Raw genomic sequence first — 23,557 nt, 5'->3', positions numbered from 1 at the left:
GAAAGCAAGCCAGCCCCTTCTCAAGACCCCCCTATGTTCAAGTGCTCACTCCCCACAAACACTAGCTGGGGTGCATGCGTCTCCTTTCATGAGGCAACACCCTCACTCTTTTGCCCTTGTTTCTAGTCTCAATACAGAGGGTCCCTAAAAGTCTCTTGTTTTGCCTGAACCTTTCTCTGCAGGTGCCGTGCTTCAGAGCTGGACTACAATGCCTTTTTAACCTCAGTCTTGCTAGAACAGCTCCCTTTGAGCAAGAACATTAGAACATGCTAAGTAAAAATTTGCAGAACTGGTCTTGCCTAGAGTGTGCAGTAGTTAATCAACTATAAAAGACCAGACAACTCAACTTGAAAAAACAAAAGGGCATCTGGGTGGTTTAGTTGGTTCAACTTCTGCCTTTGGCTCAGGTCACGATCACAGAGTCCTGGGATGAACACCCCCCCACTGCCCCCCCCTCCCGGTCAGGCTCCCTGCTCAGTGAACAGCCTGCTTCTCCCTCTGGCCCTCACCTACCCTGCTCATGCACACATGCGCTCTGTCTGAAATAAATCCTTTTTTTAAAAAACAGATTTTATTTATTTGAGAGACAGAGCATGAGAGAAGAGAAGGTCAGAGGGAGAAGCAGACTCCCTGTGGAGCTGGGATGGGACCCCAATGCAGGATTCGATCCTGAGACTCTGGCATCATGACCTGAGCCAAAGGCAGTCGCTTAACCAACTGAGCCACCCTGGTGCCCTGAAATAAATCTTTTAAAAAAGAAAGCACCATGGGGCACTTGGGTGGCTCAGTCTGTTAAGCGTCTACCTTCGGCTCATGTCATGATGGAGTCCCACATCCGGCTCCCTGCTCAGTGGGGAGCCTGCTTCTCCCTCTGCTTCTATGGCTTCCCCTGATTGTGCTCCTTCTCTCTCTCTCAAATAAATAAATAAAAATCTTAATAAACCAAAAAAAAAACCAAAAAGAAGAAAGGAAAACCACTCTACATGTCTGACTACCACAGGGTACAAGCCCTTAACTAAAGCTACAGCACTGAGGCCATCACTCACTCCCTAAGGAAGTTTTTCCACCCCTGGGCCCCATCATCATTACCACAAACTTAGATTACTTGGTGCTCCCAAAAGTTGCGTGGCTTGGTCCAGTCAGAAAACCCATTCCATCCAATGATGGATACAGCAGTAACCAAAACCAAGATCCCTGCCCTCAGAATAGAACTTTCCATCTACACCAGTGGTTTGGGAGTCCCCTAGTTATGAGAGTACTGCTGGGAAGACTATGTCCTGTAAGGGCCTGCCCCTCCCAGAGGAACTAGCTTGTGGACCCCAGAAGTAGGGGCGGGGCAGGCCGGGTGAAGACGTCCAATCGGTGTGGCGTGGGTATATCCACTGGGTGAATTAGGATTCAATTGGCTACCTGTGTAGGGGCGGGGCTCAACCGCCCCCATAAAGGTTGGTCTGCGAGGCTGGCAAGGGGGAGAAGGAGAGCTGTCGAAGGAAGAAGAAGCAGTAGAAGAGTCAGCGGGAGCAGCAGAGAGAAGAGTCGGCGGGAGAAGAGGAAGGAGAGTCGGTGGGAGCAGAAGAAAGCTGTGACAGCTCTTGTAAGAGCTGTGAAAGTTGTGACAGCTCTTGTCAGAGCTAGACGAGCCTCCGGCGGCCCCAACGCCCGCAGCCCTGCCCACACCACGGCTTCGGTAGCGGCGCCACGGGAAGCAGCGGAGCCACCAGCACTCCAGCAGCAGCCGAGCCGCCAGCGGTCCTGACACCAGCGGTCCCGACGCCAACGGTCCTGACGCCAGCGGTCCCGATGCCAGCTGTCCCAGCACGCCAGAGGTCCCAGCACTCCAGCAGCAGCCGAGCCGCCAGCGGTCTTGACGCCAGCGGTCCCGACACCAGCGGCCCCGCTGACACACAGCGGGGAAAGGCCTAGACGCCAGCAACCTTGCTGCGAATGGCCTCGCTGCCAGGAGCGGCCTTGATACCCTGAGCCGCAGCCTCGCTGGAGCTGTGCCATTCCGGGGAGCAGCTTCGTCAGGAAAGAGGCTTCCTCCAGAGTGGCCTCTTTTTGTGAGCAGCCTTATCCGAGGAGCGGCCTCGCCGGAGCAGCCCTTGTCCGGGGAGCAGCCTTTCCGGGGAGCAGCCCTGTCTGAGGAGCGACCTCATCAGCTGCGGCCTCGTCCTGCAAGTGGCCTCGTCCAGAGTGGCCTCATCTACAGAAAGGCCTTGTCCAGAGCAGCCACGTTGGGAGTGGACTTGCCGGGGTCATCGTCATCACCTTTTCGTAAGAGACAGCCCTGACCGCTCAGTTTGATTTTTGATGCTTGGCGTGAAATAAAGCTTTGATTTTTGCTTTATATCAGTCTCGTTCTTTGATCACGGACCCTAACAGTCCCACTCCTCCTTCAACCAGAGAAGCTCATATCCTGAGGTTCCACGTAAGATTGCACTCGAAAAATACGTTGCCCTGTGAGAAATTTTGAAGACCACCAGTCTTTAGTCTTCTACCTGCTTAATCTGTTAGAATATTGGCAGTTTAAATTTCAGATTGCTTAAGTGTGCCTGTTAACTTCAAATGGCAGTGACAGGAATGCTAAAAAATTAGAAACTCCCCACCAAGTTTTGTCAGGACTATAAAACTGTTCAAACATTCCATCTCCATGGGAAACAGCAGCCTGAATTTGATGTCACAAAAGAAACACAGAAGTAATCTCTGAAGTGGTTTTTTCACAATTTATAAACTGGTAAGGAAAATGCTTAGATGCTATGAAGTAGCTGATCAAAACTGTGAGGCTTTCTCAAAGGTGCTCCTTCCCCCACACAGTAGGTGGGAAACTAGAAATCCATTCAATTTATTCAAATTTCTTTCCTGGTTAAGTTAAACCAGGCCTTTCTCCAAATGGCTTAAATACAGCCAAAGCAGCCTTAGCCCTTCTGTGGGGCGTGGCGCCACCTTGTGGCCACTCTCAAACCTCTTGTAACGGTACACTTCCCGAGAGTTCTCTTCAGCGCGAAAAGAACATTATACTGCCTGAAGCCTGGAGGCACTCGAGATGTTTTCAAAGTTGTCAGAGAACATGACATTCTGGTTTGTTTTTATAATTTTATTGACTCTTTTCTCGTATCTTTAAAACAAAAACAAATATAGCACATGAAAATAGCATCTTATCCCGAAGTCTCTACTCTGCTGCCTCAGAGAGGACATTAGAATTTCGCCATCTTACACCTCTAAATAACCACTGTGAAGACTCAAGTTACATAGCAAGTTCAAGTGTCAGCCCCCACCCCAGGACACACAGTAATCGGACCCTTCTTGCCAACTCCAGGGACTCCAGCTCTCCCCAACTGTTAAGGCTCAGTCTTCCTGATGGCTGTCCCACAGGGTGGGTCAAGGCTGAACCAGAGATGAGTGCAGTCTGGTGCCACCACCCACTCCTGTCAGCCACCAGGTGGCCAGCCAGGAAATCATTTTAGTCCAGTCGGCTGTCTCTACGGTTTATCTCCCACTCCCTCTTCATTAACAATAGATTCAGTGTCCCTTAAATTGCCTGAGAGCTGTTTTGAGCGGGACATACTCTCCTGAGCTAAAAAAGAAGAAAACAAAGTAGCTCTGTGGCGTTCCTGCCATCAGATCAAGTACAAAAGGGAAAAGCACTACCGAGAAGGCTAGAGCTAGAGAAGCAATGCAATCCCCTCCCCGCCCCCAGCGGTTTCTCTAGCGCTAGCTCCCGAGGGTACGAGAAGGTAGACATTCTGGGGTCAAGGCGCTAGGAGGGGAAACGCATTTATTTTCCCCTTTTGAGCTTCCCTGCTGCCCCAGTCTTTGCCTTCTTCTTAGCAGATCCCTTGGGCTCTGGCTCCTTGCGCTTAGCTGAAGAGAGCGAGCCAGTCACCTTGAAGAAATCATCCAGGCGACCCTGGGTGCTGCCTTGGCGGCTCTTGCTCAGCCGCCGGACGCCACTGCGGATTCGCTCCTCAGAGAACTGCTTTTCGCCACACATGAACTTGACGAGCTCCTCTTCGTTTGGCTCGCTCCACTTCAGCTCCACAGACTCTGGGTCGAGCACCTCGGGCTCCAGGAAGAGCTGCTGGGCCTCCTTGTGGAGCCAGTTTTCCGGCACCGGGTACTTGCTGGGGTCAAGCTGCCGCACAATCTCCTCGATGCTCTTGTGCTTCTGGATGAGGCCCATGGCCCGCCTGGGCCCAATGCCCCGAATGCTCTCGCAGTAGTCGCTGCCCAGCAGGATGCACAGATCTACAAACTGCTCCTGGCTCAGGCCTAGCTCCTGCAGAATCCGGCTCAGGTGGAATTCCTGGATGGGCAGCTTCTTGGCCTCACTGGCAGTCAGGTGCCGCATTAGCACGGGGCTGCCAAAGGTCAGGCAATCCATGTCCTCGGTGGCCGCAGCATAGACTTTGCCAGCCTTCACGAGGGCGGCACAGCTGGCCTCGGCCTCACTGGGCGCATCAAGGTACGGGACGCCCATGAGGCTCAGCAGATGCTTGCACTCGTCATTGTGCTGCTTGGTGACCTTTACCAGCCTCTTAGTAAACTTTTCCACCTCTTCCTCCGCCCCCGCGGCCTGAGCCTGCTGCAGCTGCTTCTCCGCCTCCACCCGCCGCTCGCTGCGCTTGGCCAGCTCACCCGACTTGAGCTGTGGTGGCTTGCCGTCGAAGACATACACGGGCTTGATGCCGTTCTCCATCATGCGGATGGTGCGGTAGAACATGCCCATCAGGTGGCTGGTGGTCTCCCCCTCCTCATTCTGCAGCACATCCCCACCCTGGCGAACTGCAATCAGGAACTGATAAATGCTCATAGAGGCATCAATAGCCACCTTGCGGCCAAAGTAGCTCTTGATGTCATTCTCCCGAATGGCACTAGGGGCCACATCAGCAATCAGTTTGGCCAGGCCTTGAATTCCCATAGCAATACAGAGGACGGGCAGCTGAAAAAGAAAGAAAGGAGTAAAGTGAGAAGAGGAGGAACTTAAAGGATGCAAAGGATCACGGTGCTATCCCACCAACTTCATGCCTTCGACTGAACAAACTGAGCACAACAAGAAGGACGCCCATATGGGACCGCAGAAGACGAAAAGATGAACGAGACAAGGTCGCCATTAGCAAAAAAAACTTACCCTCTAGCAAGTGAGGCCACTCAATTAATACTAAGGCTTCCCGGGTATCGGAGGAAAAAACTGGGTGTTAAGAGGAATAAGATCCTGCTGATGTTGAGGGACTTAAGGTGTCATGGATAAGGCAACAATAGGGCTCGCACGCAGTAAGGGCTACCACTGGCGTGGGCATCGAGGACCCCACGAGTCCAGAGGACAGTGCCTACCCTGGCCTGAGGAGCCATAATGTGGAGACAGAACCAAGCCCTGGACAAGCAAATACTGGCTAAACAGAGATGACACGAGTACAAAAGCAACCATAATACAAAGCTGAATGTGTACAGCGGCCAAATAAACACGAGTTATCTATCTTCTTGCCAACTCACTGACAAGTCATACATTCCTCCTCTGTACCTTTATGCCAGTCACTCAACACCCCCAACTCATTCCTCTGGCTCCCCACCTCTTAGCAGTGGTGCCGGTTAGTTTTATGAGCCCACTTGGCTAGGCTGCTGCGCCCGGTTATTTACTCTAACGCCAATCCCGGTGTTGGTGTGAAGGTAATTTTGTGACATCATCAGTTAACTTTAAGCAAAGGAGATTATCCTCCATCGCATGGGTGGACCTCATTCAATCAGCCTTAAGGCCTTGGCGGCAATAACGGTTTCCCAAAGAAATTCTGCCTGAGGACTGCACCATCAACTCCTGCATGAGTTTCCAGCCCGCGTGCCAGCCCGATCATTTTCAACCTTGCCAACCTCTTAATTCCTTAAAATAATTCCTTAAAATATTCCTTAAAACAATTCCTTAACATAAATCTCCTTACATCTGTCCATATCCTATACCTTATTGTTTCTCTGGAGAATCCTGGCTGATACAGCAGCCCTAAGGAGGACTGGTAGAGACCATAGGTGAACAGGGGCACCTGGGTGGCTCAGTAGGTTAAGCCTCTGCCTTCGGCCAGGGTTATGATCTCGGGGTCCTGGGATCGAGCCCCACATCAGGCTCTCTGCTCAGCAGGAAGCCTGCTTCCCCCTCTCTCTCTGCCTGCCTCTCTGCCTACTTGTGATCTGTCTCTGTCAAATAAATAAATAAAATCTTAAAAAAAAAAAAAAAGACCATACGTGAACAAGAGTTATGTGGCTTTCTCACACACTGCGGCTCAAGTCTCCCCTCAGTGTCCCCTCAGCACTGCACCTGGTTTCTACTCCTACCACGATGTTGCTAGAAATTTTAACTCTTTCCCTTTGTATTTTCTCCCCACCACTAAGTCGGAAGCGTGAACTCCATGGCTCCTACCTGACCCTAGGTCCTGATCTAGGAAGCTGGCAAGCTGGAGTTGCTTATTCCCACTTGGCACTTCTGTGGTTCAGGCCCCTTTACAAGTATTTCCTAGGGCAGTGCTTCCCGGACTTCGGTCAGACCCAAACCACCTTCCCAGATTTTTTCCGCCACTCCCATCTAAAACCCGGACTTTCATCCACATAATATTTTAAAGGGACACCATTGTTTTAAAAACGAAGGTAAGTTGAAAAAGAGAACTCCTCTTAAGCAGTAATGCCTGTGTCCTACCAGTTATATTTTAACGTGTCAAATGTGTGACTGCTAAAAAGGATTTTTTGGATGCCATTTAAAGTCATCGTGTGGGGCGTCTGAGTGGCTCAGTTGGTTAAGCGAATGCCTTCAGCTCAGGTCATGATCCCAGAGTCCCCGGATAGAGCCAGCAGGGAGTCCGTTTCTCCCTCTGACCCTCTCCCCTCTCACACACTCTCTCTCTCTCAAATAAATAAATAAAATCTTAATAAATAAATAAAGCCATCGTGTGTCCACTGGTGGCATGCGTCCAACACTCCAAGAAAGATGACACTAGACCTTTTCGCTGCTCCCACTTTGGAGGATTCTTTCTAAAGCATCATAAAGCTACAATCCTCGCTTCTACTGAAGTCCTAACACCTCAACCTGCTGTCAAGATCCTCCGTGCTCTGCTTCCCAACCTACCTTCACAGTCCGGGAGAAGCCCTGCCCTTTCTCACTGCTGCTCAGCCGTGCCCTCCTCCCGCCATCCTCTGGCTCCTGCCATACACGGGGTGCCCGGAACCGTTCCTCCGGCAGAAGCCACTCGATCGCCGGGTCCCGCCTCAGGCCGGCTGCTTGGCTAGAAGGCTGACCGAGGGGTCCGTGCCTGCCGGCCGGCTAGCCCCCGCAGCCCCCAACAGCGGCAGGCGGCAAAGGGGTCTAAACCAGTGAAGTCTCCAAAATGTTTCTCATCCAGGATCTTGGTCAAAGTACCCAACGGCCCAGAGGGTGCAAGCTATCTCCCGCCTTCCACAAATGAAGGGAGGTTAGGCGACCGGTTCGAGCCGCAGAGCGGGAAGGTGGCGGGCCCGCGCTCTGGCCTCCGCCCCGCGCGCGGCAGACAGCCCCCCGCCCCCCGCCCCAACACCCAGAGTGAGGTGGACCCCGCCGCCCTCGGACACGCTTCCCACCCGGTCTCACCTGGCCTTTGGAGCGCGAGGCCTCGACAGTAGCGCTGGGTCGGGGGCTGCCCAGGACGCTGCTCTGCCCCGCACCCTCCTGAGCTCCGCCGCGGATCCTGTCGCGCTCCGCTGTCTTCCAAAGCCCGCGCTCCCGTCACGTGACTGCCGCCGCGCACAGCCTCCCGGGAAGTGTGGGGTCGGGCCCGACCCCCGCCCTCGGTCAGTTTCCCTTGGGCCAAACAGTCCCGCCGGGGAGAGCGAACCCTCTCAGCGGCTCTGCGGTACCCTTGCCCCAGCTCTACAGCAGGCGCCTACAGGCCGCAGCCCCCTCTACACCCTAACCCACAGGCCTACAAATCCCACAATGCCATTCGCGCGGGGGGGCACGTCCTCTTCCGCAGACCAGTGCGCCTGCCCCTGCCGACGTGTTATTCCGGTGGCGGAGCGGTGGATGACCCCGTGCCTGGCAAAATGGTGAGGGGGTTGAGGGGTGTTCTGGACGGGACTGTGAGGACCCCTTGGGGCCCGTTCCACACTCGGTTTCTCTCGCGAAGGCCTCAGAAGCCCGAGATCCAGACAGCCGGAGGCTCCTGTATCCTCCGGCTTGGGCTTAGGGGGCGGAAAGGGAAGCCCCTTGCCTGGGACTCGTTAGGCTGAGGTTTTGATCTCTTGACTTTTAAGGGGTGAGGCGTGTGAGGTGCGTTTTTAATACCTTGGGCTCTTATCTCTGTTACCTGCGATTAAGCTGTTATCTCTGTGTGGGAACTTCTTCCTCCTGTTGAACTCCTACTCATCCTACGAGGCCCAGGGCAGATGTTCAACTTTCTTGGTGGTGGACGGCCGACTTGGCCGCTCTCTCCTGGGAGCTCCCACAACCTCCGTACAGACCTCTTGCCACATGTCATGGACTTCTTTGTTATCTGCCACGCCTCCTAGTGACCACCATCTGACGTGCCTCTAGCTCTGGGATGTTGTCTATTCATGTTTGTATCCCCAGTGCCAAACACAGGGCCTGCAATTGGAGGCCCAATGAATGGCAGCCGTTGTCTTTATCATTTTTGGGGGGAGGGGGGCCCATAAATGTTTACTGAATTGAATTCCAGTGTCTCCTAGAACAATGGGGTCAGTTTCTCTCTCTAGAGTTGTTATGTTCTGGACATTAGGAGCGTTGGCTGGTGAGTGACACTGGAAGTCAGCATTTGTACAGAACTTTGCCGTTTACAGCCCTCCTTCACGAGCATTATCTCATAATCTTCCCTGTAAGCTTGGGAAGGAAACAAACACTTTTTGAACGACTACTCTATGCCAAGAAGTGAGCTAGTTGCTTTGACGTTTGTCATCTTTCTTAAATCATACATCAACTCTGTGAGTGGTGTTATTATAACTGTTTTACTGAGACTCGTGCTATTCAGTAGAGCCAGATTATTAACTGAAGTCTTTCCTAGTAGAGCCTGAGATTCCATTAATAGCGTAGTGGGAAGAATACAGGTGTAGACGTTGAGATTGGGTCCCAGCCCAGGCTCTGGATTACAGCAGAATTCTGAGCTTGGTGTCTACAGACATGGGTCCATAGAGTTTCTAAAGTTACAGGCATATCTTTTCTTGCTTGTGGTTTACCCTGGGTGGGGTCCATACTTTTAATCACATTTTTTTTCATGGTCATCAGTGGTCTCAAAAAATGTTAGGGACCACTGATGGATAGCCAATCAGTCACCTTCTGTGTCAGCCTCTGACTCTCAGCTGCCGTTCCTCTCTCATATTGAAAAAGCAAAAGTTCCACCTTTAGTTTAAGATACCATTGATATCATTTCCAAATGGAATTGCTTGATGTTGGTTCTGGAGGACTTCTATATTTCCCAGGCGGAAACAGACCTTCAACAGTCCTAGAAGGAGGAGGCTCCTTGATGACCTCATACTCCCCCCTCAGATTGAAGTCCTGGGATTCTTTGATAGCTCTGATCTCATGCCATCCCCTAGGAGCTCGAGGCCATGAGCAGATACACCAGCCCAGTGAACCCTGCTGTCTTCCCTCATCTGACCGTGGTGCTGTTGGCAATTGGCATGTTCTTTACGGCCTGGTTCTTCGTGTATCCTTTTACTGAGCAGCCAGTGAGGCCAGAATTAGCAATGTGGGGAAACTGAGGGAGAAACTGTGCTGGGTACATGCACGCTGCTGGTTTTGCTCTGGTGTGGGGATAGGGGGAAGGTAAGGAGGTTGGAGAAAAGCTGTTGATGTCCAAGATCAGGTGCTGGCCTTATTTCCCAAGTTCAGGGGAGCTTAGTTTGCTCTTCAGATTTCCAGGATCATGAACAGAAGACCTGGCTGGGCTGGAGGTTGGGGATAGGGGGTCTGAAGTTGGAAAAGTGGCAAAAGAAGGGAATGCTCAGGCGGCAAGAGATCTGCGGACTAGTGTCAGTTCCACTGTCTGCTAGCTGTGTGACCTGGGGCAAGTGACCTAACCCCTCTGGGCCTGATTTCCTTCATGGCTGGTTGAGGGCTGGTATGAAGCAACAGAGACCAGGTCATCTCTCAGGCCCCACTTCCTGGCTGTCCTGAGCCAGGCAAGCCTTCTGGAAGGCTCACTGTGTACCTTTTTCCTGGCGCTGCACTGACCAGGCTTCTTGTCCTACCCAGTCCATCCCTTTGCTTCTCCTTAATCAGCCTGTCAGTTATGAGGTTACCTCCACCAAATACACTCGGGATATCTACAAAGAGCTCCTCATCTCCTTGGTGGCCTCGCTCTTCATGGGTTTTGGAGTCCTCTTCCTGCTGCTCTGGGTTGGCATCTACGTATGAGCTCCCAAGGGTAAGAGCTGTGACAGGGTGGGCACTAGAGAAGTTTCCCACATCCCCGTTAGCGGGGTCCTCGGGCCTGTGTGACACTTTGGTTAATGGTGACAGACTGCAGAGTGGAGAGGGACACCAGGCATGTGTGCCTCTTTCCCTGTCCCAAATGAGGATCTGTGTCCTATGTTGTGATTCTAAGTTCTGCACACTGCCCAGGGCCTTGATTGGGCTTTGGGATATACTTTGTAGGGCTGTGGGCGCAGTCTTCCCATGTTAGACATTTGCCTCCTTATATATCATACACCATTGACCTGGTGAGGCTGCTTGGGAATGGATTAAAAGGGGGTCAGAATCTGGCCGCAAGGAGTACCACTGTGGTTAGTTTGAATGTTTTCAGTCATTAAAATAAATCTTGACTAAGTGATTTAAAAAAAAAAAACCCAAAACCCTTGCTGCAGATAATCCACCGAACAGGTCACTGAGAATCGGCTTTGGTGGCCCAGCTTCAGAGCAGTGGGCCTGTCAGCCCTTGCCCCAGGAGCACAGGGCCCAGTGAGAAGAGGAGGTGGAAAGAAGGGTCATCGATCTCATTTTGATACCTCCTTCTCCTCTTTCAGGTTCCAGTCAGGCGGCTTCACTGAATTCCTGCTTTTGTAAATTAATTTTTTTACTGTTGCTGAAAGTGTCCCACCCGCTGCTCCCAATAAAGGCAGATGTGTGACCGCCCCGTCTGGTGCCCATTCCACAGAGTTGGGAGGCAGTGGAGTGGCGCCAGGCCCCAGGTGACTTCCCCGGTCCCACCCCTTCCTGTTTTTCTTCTGCCTTTCAGTTGGTTCCTGCTGCTGGGAAGCCCTGCTTTCTCTACCTGTGAGGGGTGAGGCGGGTATGCGAGGGGTGTCTGTCCTTGGAATTTAAAGCTCCGTGGATAGGAAGGGGCCAGGCCTATCCTTCTGCTGTTTTTAGAGCAGACTTCTCTGGGAACTCACGCCAATCAAGTCTGCCCTGAGCCAATTCCATCTTCTAAATATAGCCACCCTTCTGTGTGCTGGGGACCTTCCCAAGGCTCAGCTTGTCCCCCAGAGGAGTGTTACCCTCGGATGGCTCCTTTAACCCGGGTGGGGCAGCGGTAGGTCCATGGGATGTGGTAGGGGGGTGGGGTGGGGTGCTGCTGAGTCCTGTTCCCAAGCCTAGCATGAAGCTAAGGATAACGGGATACAAGGCATCCGTCTGGCCCAGGAACCCCAGAGACTCCAGCTGGTCTGAGCCCCACAGATGACTCTGTCTCCTACCACAACAGTCTCAAGAAGAGAAGGGGAGGCAAGGTCAGATACAAAGCCATATTTTTACATTTATTTATATACGTATATTTACTTCGGAAGAAAAGAACAGGAGCAGGAAGAAAGCAGGCCCAGGGCTGCTTCCCTCTGCCCACTGCAGAGTCAGAGTTGGTACACGATAAATAGAGGAGTCAGCACTCAGGGACGGGGGCTGGGGGTTAACCGGGAGGGAGGGGCGCTCTATGCACATGCAGGCCTTCGTGGAGGGAGAGGATACGATATGGGCAGAGAGACTCGTGCATTGAGAGGCCCTATGTACAGCTTGAAGCTTGGGGGAGATTAACCCAGTGGCTACAGGAATAAATGCCAAGGGGGAGAGAGGAAGGGAGGGTTGGCTGCTGGACCCCACATAGGGAAGGGAGCCAAGACTCCCACTTACCAGTGCCAGCTGGGCAGCTGTCAGCCTCCAGCAGGTGACCCACTCCCCTTCCCTGAAGCCCTTTTACCTTCATGGGCTTAAGGCAACTTTGGTCCAAGGTTGACCCCCCCCCCACCTCCCAAGCAGCTTGGAACCCCAGCTTGGCCCCAATCCTTGCACTGAGGATCCCTCCTCAGGCATGGAAACAGCCAGCTGCTAACCAGATTGGGGCTGTGCTGTGTCCAGAAGGGCTCCACGGGCAGTGGAGGGTCACTTTCCAGTTAAGGACTGAGGGGCCACAGTCCACAGACAGGCACCCTCACTAAGAAAGCCCCAGAATCCTATTACAAAGGGTGGGGCTCACCAGTTTTAAGGCATTTCAGGAGGGTCACCCCCCACTGCCCAGTGCGGGGGGGGGGGGGGGGTGGATAGAGAACAGAGTAGTCCTAAGTAAGGCCCGGCCCCCTGCATGGTGTGGGGAGCCATGCAATTCCTATGTCAGAATGAGGGAGCAGAGCCACACTGGGGAGGGAGCTGGGAGGTGGGGTATCCCTATCCCCCAATTCCCCTGAGGATAAGTGCTTTGAGACCCGTGGCCGAAGGGGGCCTGTGCCTCACAGGCTTCTCAAAGATTTCCACTCCCCACAGAAAGGTCTCCCATTCAGAGCTGAGCATGAGAGGTCGGAGAGGGGTAAGGCCTGGTTCCCAAAGAGGTGGCAGAATACCGCGGGGCAGGGGTGGCGATTCCTGTTCCCCTTATTGAACCCGTGTAGGTGTGGCTAAATGCTTCCCACACTCCTTCGGTGAGCCTGGCTTTGACCTCAGAACGCTCCAGGCTCCCACTAAGGACGGTTCCTGTAACACTGGCACTTGAGTTAAGACTTCGGCAACACAAGCCCACTGCTCCACCTCCAGGGGGAGAGGGCGGAGATGGAGTCTCCTGCCAGCCATGGGCTAGTTGAGCCCAACATGGGAGCCCTCGATCTGGGGAGACAAAGTCGCCAGCAGACAAGAGAGGAGGGAGAAGCCAGAATCGCGGTGGTCGGGAGCAGGATGGGTGTCTGAAGCCTCCCTGGGACAGACCAGAGCCAGGGCCCTGTCTGGTGAAGTGTCTCCCGAGAGCTCTGGACTTCTCCAGCCTTTCCTTCTCCGTCCTTCCACTCCTGCCCCGGCTTAAGTGCATTTTAGTAATTACTTCATCAATAACAGCAAAAGCTGTTTGACTCCACGTACCAGCCAAGACCAGCCCGCTGCCTTGCAGGGATTCCCGCTCCTCTGCTCAGAGATAATGATGGGTCCCAGCTGTGACTATAAGCTCTGGAAGCTCCTAGGAGCCCAGGCCGTGGGGCTGCAACACTCATTGGGGGCAGGGGAGGCTCACGGGGAACTTCTCTTCCAGGATGCTCCAGGTTCAAGGGTCCAAGGCTACCTGGGCCCCCTGGCCCCCTGCACTGGTTCAGCCAGGCACTAAGTATACGTAAGGCACATGGTCAGTCTTTCTAGCCCATCCAGGGCTGACTTCAGTTGCCCTGGGAGCTCTCAGGAGCCAGTGCTCCCAGGGAGAAGAGACCTGGGCCACACTTAAAGCTTCAAAGTCCCAAGTCCAGCGTAACAGTCAAACCCCAAAAGGTCCACCACCTCGCCACCCCCCAGGGAGCAGCTTCGAGGGTAAGAGCTATATATTCTCCGCGGACTCACGGATCCAGCCAAGTCTTTTAGGGCTCCGGCCAAGTCAAAGGCAGCAGGTCCCCCACTCCAGAAGAGGGGCGGCTCACAGTCTCAAGAGGGGAGAGTAGGCGGGTCGGCTCTGGACAGTCACAGGCTTACCCTTGCCTCCAAGGCCCCTGCAGCCAGTCCTCCAACCACCAGAGCTGGACAGACACACACAGACTGGTCCTGTCCCGACCCCAGGAGGTCTCCCTGGCTCCCCATGCAGCGCGTGAGGGGCGACCAGCAGGAACAGCAACTCCAGTGTGAGGACTTCCAGTTTCCCCAGTCGTGGGGAGGGCCAAGCCCAGATCAGTCTCTCCAAGGGATGTGCCAGTGAGCAGCAGAGAGCTGGGCGGGTGGCAGGCTCCAGGTGACGCGGCCGCGTCCAGTGCGGAAGGGGCACACGGGGCCCCGGCCCGGCTGTGGTGCCGCCTCGGGGAAGGCAGCTCAATCACACAGGCGGTAGAAATGGAAGTAGTAGTCTGTGGCGGGCCGGACCGGGGCCTCCACGCTGCAGTTGGCCTGACCCTGGGTGAGAGGGCAGCAGGAACAGGTGAGGTGGCTCTGGGGGTGCGGGGCAAGAAGCGCTCCCCTGCCCCCCGCCATATCACCTGTGACCGTGCCCCAAGTCTTGCCATGTGCTCCGGGAATCCTCATGTCCTTTCCCAGAGCCCCACACTTGAGATGCAGGAGCCCGGACGTCTGGGGGCAGAGGGCATGCCTGTACTCACCAGCAGTGCCACCCGGAAGTGGTAGGTGAATTCTCGGAAAGACAGGATCATTACTGGCCACTGGTGGGAGGTGCCCTGGAGAGAGGAGAGAGGGAGGGGTGAAGACAGCCCCGTGGCCCTATCCCGACCAGCAGCCCTGAGCATGGTCCCTGCAGCCCTGGGCGCCAAGGCAAGGGTTAGGGAGGCTGGAGTCAGAGCTGGGAAGAGAGAGGGGAGGGAGCCCCCCCCTTTATGCAGACTCTGCGGGGCACCTGCAGGTACACGTCAGCCCTCCCCCAGTCCCTGCCTCGTCCCTTGCTGCCTCCCCTCCCTGTTGTACTGCAGGCACGTCAAAGTATTTCATGAACCCCATGCTCATTCCAACCCGAGAAGATTGCGCCGCGTACAGATGAGGACGCTGAGCTATTGCTTGAAATCACATGCACTGCGCGGCAGCGCGGGGACTGACACACTGGTCCCCGCGCTGTCGCGCTCTCTCCCTTGCATGGGATCCTGAGGCTTGCCTGTGTTCCAGCTGAGATTTTGGCGTGGCCTCCCCATAGGTGGACTTGGGCTTGAGCTCCACATGGTGTGAGCGGCTGGCTGGGCTCGCCCCCTCCTTTCGGCCTCCGCCTGCGCCTCTTGGGACGCTCTCACCGCCCCCCCGCCGCGCCCCCAGCCTCTCCTCAGGTTACTTTCTGCACATCTTTTCTCCCCAGCTAGGGAGTGCATTCTTCCAAGGCAAGGCCTGGGTCCACCCCTGCCTCCCGCTGTGTCCCCAAAGCTGGGCCCAGCACAGGGCCTGGGACAGAGGGACCCCAACACATTTTCGTTGAACCAACATAAATTGGTGAGGAGACATTCCCTTCGCTTGCGCGGAGAGTCACAACTTTGGGTCCCATGGGGGTCATGTGGCCAGTGAGGAGCTGGACAAGGAAGGGTCACAGGCATTTGGTTCTCAGAGCAGGAGGCAGGCCTCCACAAGGTAGCCTGAGGGGTCTTCCGGACGGGAGGACTGAACCATGCCGCTGCCCAGCCTGAACTTGAGGACCGGGCTCCTCCTGTTTCCCGGCTCCTAGCGGGACAGGCTGCCACATGTCCACCTCTGCTGGAAGGCCACATTCTCCCGGGCCTCCCCACCTCTGCACGTGCCCTTCTGCTCCTGAGACACTGGCCTCTTTTCTTTCCCCAGCTGACCCCAATGACCTCATGCTGCAGGTATCGTCTTCATTAAACATGACATTTGGGGCGGCTCTTCTGACCCTGAGCACAGACAAGGTTAGCTCTCCCTGCCAAGGACCCCTAGAATACCCTCCCCATTGCCACCACTGAGTTCATCCCAGGTTAGTCCTGGCGGAACTGGTTTCTTCCCTGGGGCTCTGGGCAGGGCAGGGAGTGGGAGATGCTCCGCTCCCGAGGCCCATGGCCTAAAGGGTCCCTTGTGGAGATGCCATCACTCTGCCTCCCGGCCCCTTCTCTTCACCTGATTGGGGGCCCAGTTGCGCCAGGGACAATGAAGCTCTGGGGCCTGCCTGGCCCACAGCTTCCCAGGTGCCTCCTACCTGGGTGTCCTGGTGGGTGTGCAGGCTCTGTGGGAAGCCCCCCTCCTCGCACGGCTCCTCCTTCGACATCAGGCTGCACAGCGCCACAGACACGGGAGACGAAGAGCTGGGGGAAGGCCGGTTAGCAGGGAACTGGGGTTCCAAGTTCCTCAACCTGCCCTGCCCCCAGCCAGCCCTCCCAGGCCACCTTCCCCTGCCCTGCCGAAACAAGCCACGAGTCCTCACACAGCTTGAAAATGGGCCCTACCGGTCAGGCCCTAGACCGCCCTTTCCCCTCTACCATCCCACACGGCCTTCACACCATGCACAACAGCAGTTTCTAGATGAGGAGCCCAGGGACTTCCAGGGTCGCACAGCCAGAGCAAGGGATAAAGTCAGCATCCCTCAGACCCCTTCCCTGAGCCGCCAAGGCCCCAAGCTGGCACTCACTTCATCTGCAGAGTCAGGCTGAGGTGTAGCGGGGTGCTGCTGCTGACGGGGATGCGGTAGGTGAAGTTTCCAGGCCTGCAGGGGCAAACATGGCTCCTGAGACCAAGGCTACCCTGCTGGAGCCCCTTGCCTGAATACCCCAGCCCCCGGTCTGTACTGGAGCCCATGGAAAGGGGCTGCCCCACCTTGGGGCAGGTGGGGGAGGGGGAACAGGAGGGGGACAAGACGGGGAGGACATCCGGGCCTCCGCACTGCCTGGGCTCATGTCACCTGAGGGAATCTGTCCTTGGGGTGAAGGGAGGGAGCCAAGCCCACCTGCAGGCATCCCCTGGAGCGCAGTACTGGGAGGTGATGGGCATTGAAGTCTCCAGCACCTGGATGGAGGTCAGGGAGGGCACTGCGTCTGCAAGGAGAGAGGCTGTGGGCGCAGGGAGGAGGGTGACAAGGTGGGATACAAATAAGCAGCAGCCAAGCCGTTCCTTGCCAGGCTCGCATTCAGTCACTCACACCTTAGCATAAATAAGTTTTAGGTTATTCTTTCCAGACCCCCCCACAAAGGCCAGGGTCACACCACCCTTTTCCCTGGCAGCACTATGGCGAGCCCCTTCCCATGAGCCTGAGCTCTGCCTCCTCGGCAGAACCCGAACCTCAGGAGCAGGGATGGGTCTTCATATCCCTTGCCAGAGGCATACAGGAGCCCGCACACAGCCCAAACACGTCTCTCCACGTTCAGTTCGGCGGCATGAAGTTGGTGGCCGGACGTTAGCCGCGGTGGGAATATTCACCACAGATCAGGACTCTTCCCCCAAGAGCCAAGTGTTAAACACCTCCCAGTGCCCCACTCGTGAGGGCTTGTGGCCTTCTGTGGATGAACCCCCCCACAGATGGCGGGCTGGGCCGGTGGTTCTGAGGTGTGACATGGCAGGTGAAGGAGACAAGGCTTTCTGGGTCATCTACGAGCTGGCTGCTGCCTGACCTGCCCCCCCGCAACCTAGGAAGGGGAAGCTGGGCCCACAGAACATCTGCTGGACCTGACACATTTTCAGCTTCCTGAGGCACAACCCAGGCACGCAAAGACCCCCACCCCCACCCTGCAGGATCCAGTATGCCCTTGGGGTCACGGACAGATACCAGATAAAGACAAGATGGAAGGTACCCTTCTCATTTCTCTTCTGGGCAAACTCCTGTGGTCCTTCAGAGACTCAGCTCCAATGTCACCTCCTCCAGGGAGGCCTTCCTGATCACCTCCCCACCTCAGCCTGGACGAAGTGCCCTCCCCAGTCACCAAGCTGCTAGCACATCCCCTCAGTGCCCCGTCACGTTAGTACACTACTGTGTTCTCAGGTGTCTGAGCCATCTGGGGTCAGGGCATGTCTGTCTTCATCACCCCAAGCTCCCTGTACATAGCCAGCCACAGAGCAGCGGCCCCGGAAATGGCTGGCCCGGTGAGCAGCCCCCGGTGGGGTTTACCTATCACTTTGTACTTTAATCTCAGCAAGTCCCAGTTTCAAAGCTTTTTTTTTTTTCTTTAAGCCACAAAAACCACCAAATGAAAGCTGATAAGGAGGCCCATTACCAAGAGCAGAGCCACCGGGCTGAAGCCTGGGAGGCCCCTGGCCTCCTCTGTGACGTCTGGGGCCCTGGCATCAGGCAGACGTGGGATGGGAGTCCAGGTCTGCTGCTGCCCAGCCACACGACCCGGCTCCGGTTTCCCTATCTGACCTACGAGGATGATCCCTTCCTTGCGGGGATGCGTGAGCCCTGAATGAGGAGAGCTACATGGGCTCCTGGCCTGACGGCGGGACTTTGCAATGCCCAGCAGACGTCTGTGGACAGTCCTGCGCCGGGCCTTCCGCTGACCAGGCTGAGATGCGCCCCAGACCAGTGAGCTTTGCTGGCTGAGCTGAGATGGTGGGGGTGGCGGGGGGACGGGTAGGGCAAGTACCTGGCTGGCCCTGGGCCTGAGTGGGCTGAGCAGGGCTCAGGCCAGGTTGGGGGACCCCTCGGCGGGTCCGGCCATGGAGACCAAGGCTGGGGCTGTTCTTGGCTTTGCCCTGCCCTCCAGGGAAGGGGACCGCAGGGCTGGCCAGAGGCTCTGAGCTCTTTGGATGCTTGGAGTGGCCAATACCATTGGCTGACAGGCTCCACGACTTGGCTCTGATGTTGGTGACTGGCAGCAACGCCATCTGGCTGGGGCCTGTGGGGAGAATGAGGGATAAGCTGAGAAGAGGGACCTGGCTGCCTCCTGTCTGGCTTTCTCCAGGACTTCACCAGATTCTGGGTGACCCCCATCTGTCTCTTTATCCCTTCAGGGAGACCCACCGACCTTTCTCCCGAGCCTCATTCTGGGCTCCAGGATACCCTGCCCACAATGAGTCTTTGGGGCCTTTCTCTGGACTCATATAAAATCCCTTTAGCGCAAACCCTGGAGCCGAGAGAGCCATACCTGAGCTGTTGGTGGAGGGGCTGGGACTGGGGCTGAGGCCGTGGCCAGGTTTAAAGCTGGGGCCAAGACTAGGGGCTGCGGTAGGGCCAGGAGTGGCTGAGGAGCAGCAGACGACCGGGCAAGGGTGGCTGGAGCACAGGTCCAAGGTGGGGATGACCGGACCCGGGGCCGAGCTGGTCAGGCCAGTGGTAACTGAGAAAGCCAGAGGCTGTATGAGGCAGAGGTGGGCAGCTGAGCCCCCTCCCAGAACACAGCTCCCTGCCGCCTTCCCCACCCTCCAGACCCATCGCAGGCACGCACCCAGCAGCAAAGAGGGTGGTGTGCCTGGCACCCCAGTGGTCACAGGGGACTGTCGGAGCTGGGTGGTCCCAAAGCTCTGGCTGGACCTGCTGGGGAGGGGTGGGCTGAGCTCAGAGGGACTGCAAGAGCCTGGACAGGGAGGCCTAGGAGTCCCAGAGAGGTGGACAGGGATGGCGGAAAAGAGGCAGGGAGCCAGGAGCCAGAGGTAAGGAGGGAGGGGACTTGGTCCAAACACGTACCATGGGCACATGGCCTCACTCCCCCCAGGGTGCTGGGGCCGGAGCAGGGCCAGAAGACAGGAAGTGGACACGGCAAAAGAGCTAAGGGGCGGCAGAGAGGAAAAAGAGGGGGACAGGTGCAGGGGAGGAGAGAGAAAAGACACGGTCAGAGAGAGCCCTGGAACTGAGGTGGAAGCGGGCAGACAGAGCCCAGGGTCCCACCCTGGCCTTCCGTCCCCGCCGACTCCCCCCTTCCAACCTGGGCCCCTCAGATGCCCCCTGACTCGCAGAGGCCCAGCTACCTTGAGGAGCATTGAGTAGAAACGTTGGCTTCAGCGGGGACCATGGCTGCCCCTCCTCCAGGGAGACCTTCCCACCCACCCCTGCAAGCCCCAGCAGGCTGAGAGCCCAGGCGCCATCCCTATCAGAGAAGACAGCTTCCACGGCTCCTCTGCCCCCGGTCTGCCCACCAAAGCCCTCCTGTCCTGGCAACTTGGCCGGCAGCCAGGCCTCCAGGGACATACCCATCGGTTTCTACCAGGTCCTCCTCGGTGCGCAGGCTCAGCACGTACAGTGTGGACATGGACACCACGCTGGGAGCCACAGAAAAGAGCCACGGTTAGAGCTGGAGCCACGGTTCTGGCCCTCTCCCTCAGGCAGGGTCTGTAGTCCTTGGTTCCAGGGGCTGGGCTCGGGAATGAGTGATGTCTCTCTGCGGGTCTCCCCAGTCCCAGGGCCACAGGACAGAAAGAGGCAACCCTCTTCCCTCCCTGAGACCTCAGGCAGGTCTCATCTCCCAGCCACATCTTCCTCTTCCTTCAGGCCTGGCCCCAAGGGCAGCTCAAGTCCCCCAGCCAGCCACCCCTGGAGCCCAGGGCACAAGTCACCTGAAGGCCATGACCACCACCAGGGCGATGATGGTTCCCTGCAGAAAGCGCTGGCTGATGCAGGCCTGGTCTGGGACCACAGAAGATGGCTGAGGACCGAGAGGAAAAGGGGAAGAAGCAGAAAAGGCCCAGACTTAGGGAGCCCATGATGTCACTTGGTGTGGGCTCTGCTGGAGGTGGGGGTGCTAAGGCCTATGATTCCTACGGGGGGGGTGGGGGCTGGGGAGAGGAAGGGAGAGGAAGGAGAAATGGGGCCAGAGAGCTAGAGAGCTGGGAGAAGAGAGGAGCCCTCGTGGTCGGCAAGCCTGGAGAGGGAGGGCCCAGCCCAACCTGCCTCCCACCTACACCCAGCCTCACCTTGCTGGCCACCTTGGGGGGCCTCTTCTTGTGGGGGACACTGCCCGCTCGGCTGAACTGGCTCCCCGCATGGCTGCAGCAAGAGGGCCAGGGTCAGAGGTGCCTCCGGGAAGGGGGTGTCCCCCTGCCTGGCCCACGCCCGCACCTGAACGCGCCCGAGCTGCCGGTGGACTTGAGGCTGTCCAGCCGCCGCAGTCTGGCCAGCCTGTGGCTCCAGCGCTCCAGCTCGTCAATGCGCGTCTCCAGGTTGTCGGTGAGCTTGCACAGCTCCTTCACGGCCCCCACGTTCTCCATGAAGATGCGCTCCTGCCACGGGCCACGGGCAAGGTCAGCCCCCGGGAGCCCTGGGCAACGGGGAGTTTCCTCCACGCTTCCCTACCCAGGCCAGCCCCAGTGCCCCCACCTCCCCGTGCCTGCCTCCAAGCGGCACCCCCACCTCTGCCCCGTTGCTTGGGCCATCTGTCTGGCCCACCAGAACTGCGCTTCCCAACCCTAACCCCCGTCAGAACACTCTCTCGGAGGTGCCGGCCTCTCCGATCTCATGAACGTGGGGTCTCAGGCTTGGGCTCCTCACTATTCAGCCGAGGCCAAAGCACAGGACTTCATCCTCACCATAAGCCACGTTTAAGCTTTGTGACAGCAACCTGGGAAGCTCTAGGCAGTGACTATCTTTAGTCTCCGGTCCAAGGGGAGGAAAAATAACCCCCCAGGGAGCTTCCTCTTGCTGTGGACCACACAAGCAGAGTGTCGCCAGTCCCCGGGCCCTGGAACGCTCATCCTCTTCCGTGAGGGGTGGGGAGGGGGCTCTGGACACACCGTGAGAGAAGACCGGGCTGCCCTCACCCTCTGGGCAGGAGTTGAACGAAGCAGGAGTTGAATGCCCTCCAGCTGGCCCAGCCCTGCCCTTGGGCCCCCGGATCCTCCCCCCCCCACCCCACCCCGCACACCTTGTTCACCACCAAGAAGTTCTCTATGGTTTTCCCATTGGCAAAGACAACATCTCCAGTGTCCTTCACGGCCTCCGGCAGGATCTCCTTCACTTCCTGGGCGATGACACCTGGGGGGTTTGGAGGGGGTGTAGGGTGGAGAACACCCACAGAACCGGCATGTAAGGAGGGGGCCCAGTTTAAGGAGGGCCAAATTCTGGGGGCCAAAGATTTGGGATCCAAGGTGCTCTGGAGCACCGTTCCCCAGCTCTGGTGTGGGGTTCCCCGGACTGGAGCAAGGGTGGACTCCAGGGAGGAAGGATCCCAGTGGAAGTGGGCAGAGATGAAGTCAGGATTCACCTAAGGAGCCCAGGATCCTGGGACTAGGATTCCGAAACTTCCGGTGTCAAGGCGGGTAGCCACCCGGCACTCGGGGACGGGGGTGAGGGGGCGGAGAGCCCGATTTTCCAAGGGCTGAGGGCCGGGTTTCTAGAGGGCAGGATTCCCTGGGTAGGAATTCCAGGGAGTCAGGGGGAGGGGTTCCTGGGAGTGGGGTCTCCAGCGGGCTGGGACAGGGGGCGGGGTGACTGGGGACCGAGGTTGCTGGGCCCTGGACCCCAGCCCCAGTCCGCGCAGGCCGGTCCCTACCCGTCTCTGGCGCTGTGGCCTCGATGCCAGCCGTGGCGGCGAACTCCGGCTTGTATCTGTAGTGCACCAGCCGCATGCGCGAGATCCTCTTTAGCTGCTCGGTGGTGTCCACCTGCGCGGGAACCAGGACCGAGACTGAACCCCTCCCCAGCCAAGGTGGGCCCTGGAGCTCAAGACGGAAGCAGCCTCGGCTCCGCGGTGCGGCGGAGACCTTGCAGCACCAGGGTCCAGTGACGCAGAAATCTAGGGCCTGCCTCCCTCACCAACTTGCCAAGCACTCGGCCCTTCCACCTGGCCCCGCCCCTCCATGGGCCCCGCCCCCACAAGCCATCCGCCCCTCCCACGGGAACACAGCTCTCCGGGTTCCATGGTCCCACCCCTCGTCCACAGTCCCGCCCCCACCTCCTGCACGTGCTCCTTGGCCCGCAGGTCCGACGGGTGCATGAGAGAGCCCATGACCTTGACGTTGCCGTGCACGACCAGCGCCTCGTCAGGCCTGTCCGTGTTGATGCCCACACGACCATGGTGGAAGACAGTGTCGGGCACCTGCGCCCGCTGCCACAGCACGTCGCTGTCACTCTCAAACTGTCCGGGGTTGGAGGCCTACCACAAGTTGGGGGTGGGGTTGGATCAGTCCCAGGGGACGGGGGACCTGCAGTGACCTGGCAAAAGGGGAAACCGTGCAGCCACCCCTCTAGCTCCAGGCCCGGATCCTCACCCAACCACGCCCAAATTAAACTGCCCCTGGCACTGTGGCACTTTTCAGTCCCTTGCAAGATCTCAGAAGGCTACCCAGGCCTTGTCCACCTCCACCCTTGTGAAGGAGACACTGTGGCTCAGAGGATGGGAACTGGCCCAAAGTCACCCAGCTAGGGCCCAGCAGGATCAGGACTCTAGCTCCTGACTCCCCAGAACCCCAGTATTTTTCCTGGGTGCTGCTTTTCCCAGCTCTTGATCCCTTGGGAGGAGGGAGCCCTCACCCTCACGATGATGCGTTCTGAGATCTGGGCAGCCAGCGTGTAGTTCTGGTTCTGTGCGTGGGCCTGGAGGGCCACCACCAGCATGAAGTACCTGGGGTGCACAAGGGTTTAGAGGCACCCAGGGTCCTGCCCCACCTGCCCCCATCCCATGTCTGGGGTACAGTGCCTAGGCTCCCAGCATCCCCCGCAGGAAGAGGGCATTAACACCTTAGCCTCCAGTGGAGGAACCCGAGTCTCCACTAGGGGCAGAAACTCCCCAAGGCCCACTGCTAGGACCCCAGGGAGCTGCTAAGTCCATTAGCCTTAGGTGTGAGGCTCAG

General features: G+C 57.1%; 3 protein-coding genes across 8 annotated transcripts in view; 1 reads left to right on the top strand and 2 right to left on the bottom strand.

Annotated features, from left to right (window-relative positions):
• Positions 1-3,180: 3,180 nt before the first annotated feature.
• Positions 3,181-7,772, bottom strand: FEN1 (flap structure-specific endonuclease 1). The gene is made up of 2 exons (XM_032879199.1): positions 7,601-7,772; positions 3,181-4,939 (listed from the first exon to the last, which is right to left on the bottom strand). The coding sequence occupies exon 2, from the start codon at positions 4,916-4,918 to the stop codon at positions 3,776-3,778; it is 1,143 nt and encodes a 380-aa protein (XP_032735090.1). The 5' UTR covers positions 4,919-4,939; positions 7,601-7,772; the 3' UTR covers positions 3,181-3,775.
• Positions 7,362-11,095, top strand: TMEM258 (transmembrane protein 258). Its single transcript, XM_032879904.1, has 5 exons — positions 7,362-7,389; positions 7,760-8,055; positions 9,559-9,668; positions 10,252-10,388; positions 10,987-11,095. The coding sequence occupies exons 1-4, from the start codon at positions 7,362-7,364 to the stop codon at positions 10,376-10,378; spliced, it is 561 nt and encodes a 186-aa protein (XP_032735795.1). The 3' UTR covers positions 10,379-10,388; positions 10,987-11,095.
• A 1,396-nt stretch (positions 11,096-12,491) lies between these two features.
• Positions 12,492-23,557, bottom strand: part of MYRF (myelin regulatory factor) — a 31,658-nt gene continuing 20,592 nt past the window's right edge. For 3 of the 6 annotated variants that reach the window (XM_032879192.1, XM_032879196.1, XM_032879197.1), the window contains 17 exons: positions 23,238-23,328; positions 22,660-22,860; positions 22,258-22,369; positions 21,631-21,740; positions 20,829-20,989; positions 20,684-20,756; positions 20,327-20,415; positions 19,964-20,032; positions 19,461-19,541; positions 19,222-19,310; positions 18,922-19,113; positions 18,421-18,672; positions 16,791-16,893; positions 16,476-16,550; positions 16,047-16,152; positions 14,506-14,580; positions 12,492-14,302 (listed from right to left, as the gene is read on the bottom strand). In XM_032879192.1, the coding sequence (XP_032735083.1) occupies positions 14,222-14,302; positions 14,506-14,580; positions 16,047-16,152; positions 16,476-16,550; positions 16,791-16,893; positions 18,421-18,672; positions 18,922-19,113; positions 19,222-19,310; positions 19,461-19,541; positions 19,964-20,032; positions 20,327-20,415; positions 20,684-20,756; positions 20,829-20,989; positions 21,631-21,740; positions 22,258-22,369; positions 22,660-22,860; positions 23,238-23,328 (1,960 nt within the window). In that variant the 3' untranslated portion in view covers positions 12,492-14,221. The remainder of the gene's footprint in view (positions 14,303-14,505; positions 14,581-16,046; positions 16,153-16,475; positions 16,551-16,790; positions 16,894-18,420; positions 18,673-18,921; positions 19,114-19,221; positions 19,311-19,460; positions 19,542-19,963; positions 20,033-20,326; positions 20,416-20,683; positions 20,757-20,828; positions 20,990-21,630; positions 21,741-22,257; positions 22,370-22,659; positions 22,861-23,237; positions 23,329-23,557) is intronic. The other 3 variants (XM_032879193.1, XM_032879194.1, XM_032879195.1) reach the window with 3 other exon arrangements.

This window comes from Lontra canadensis, unplaced genomic scaffold (assembly GCF_010015895.1).
Source record: "Lontra canadensis isolate GAN:19392208 unplaced genomic scaffold, GSC_riverotter_1.0 scaffold66, whole genome shotgun sequence".
Taxonomy (NCBI): Eukaryota; Metazoa; Chordata; class Mammalia; order Carnivora; family Mustelidae; genus Lontra; species Lontra canadensis.
Note: the sequence above shows the minus strand (reverse complement) of the source record. Positions and strands in the feature narration are given on the sequence as shown.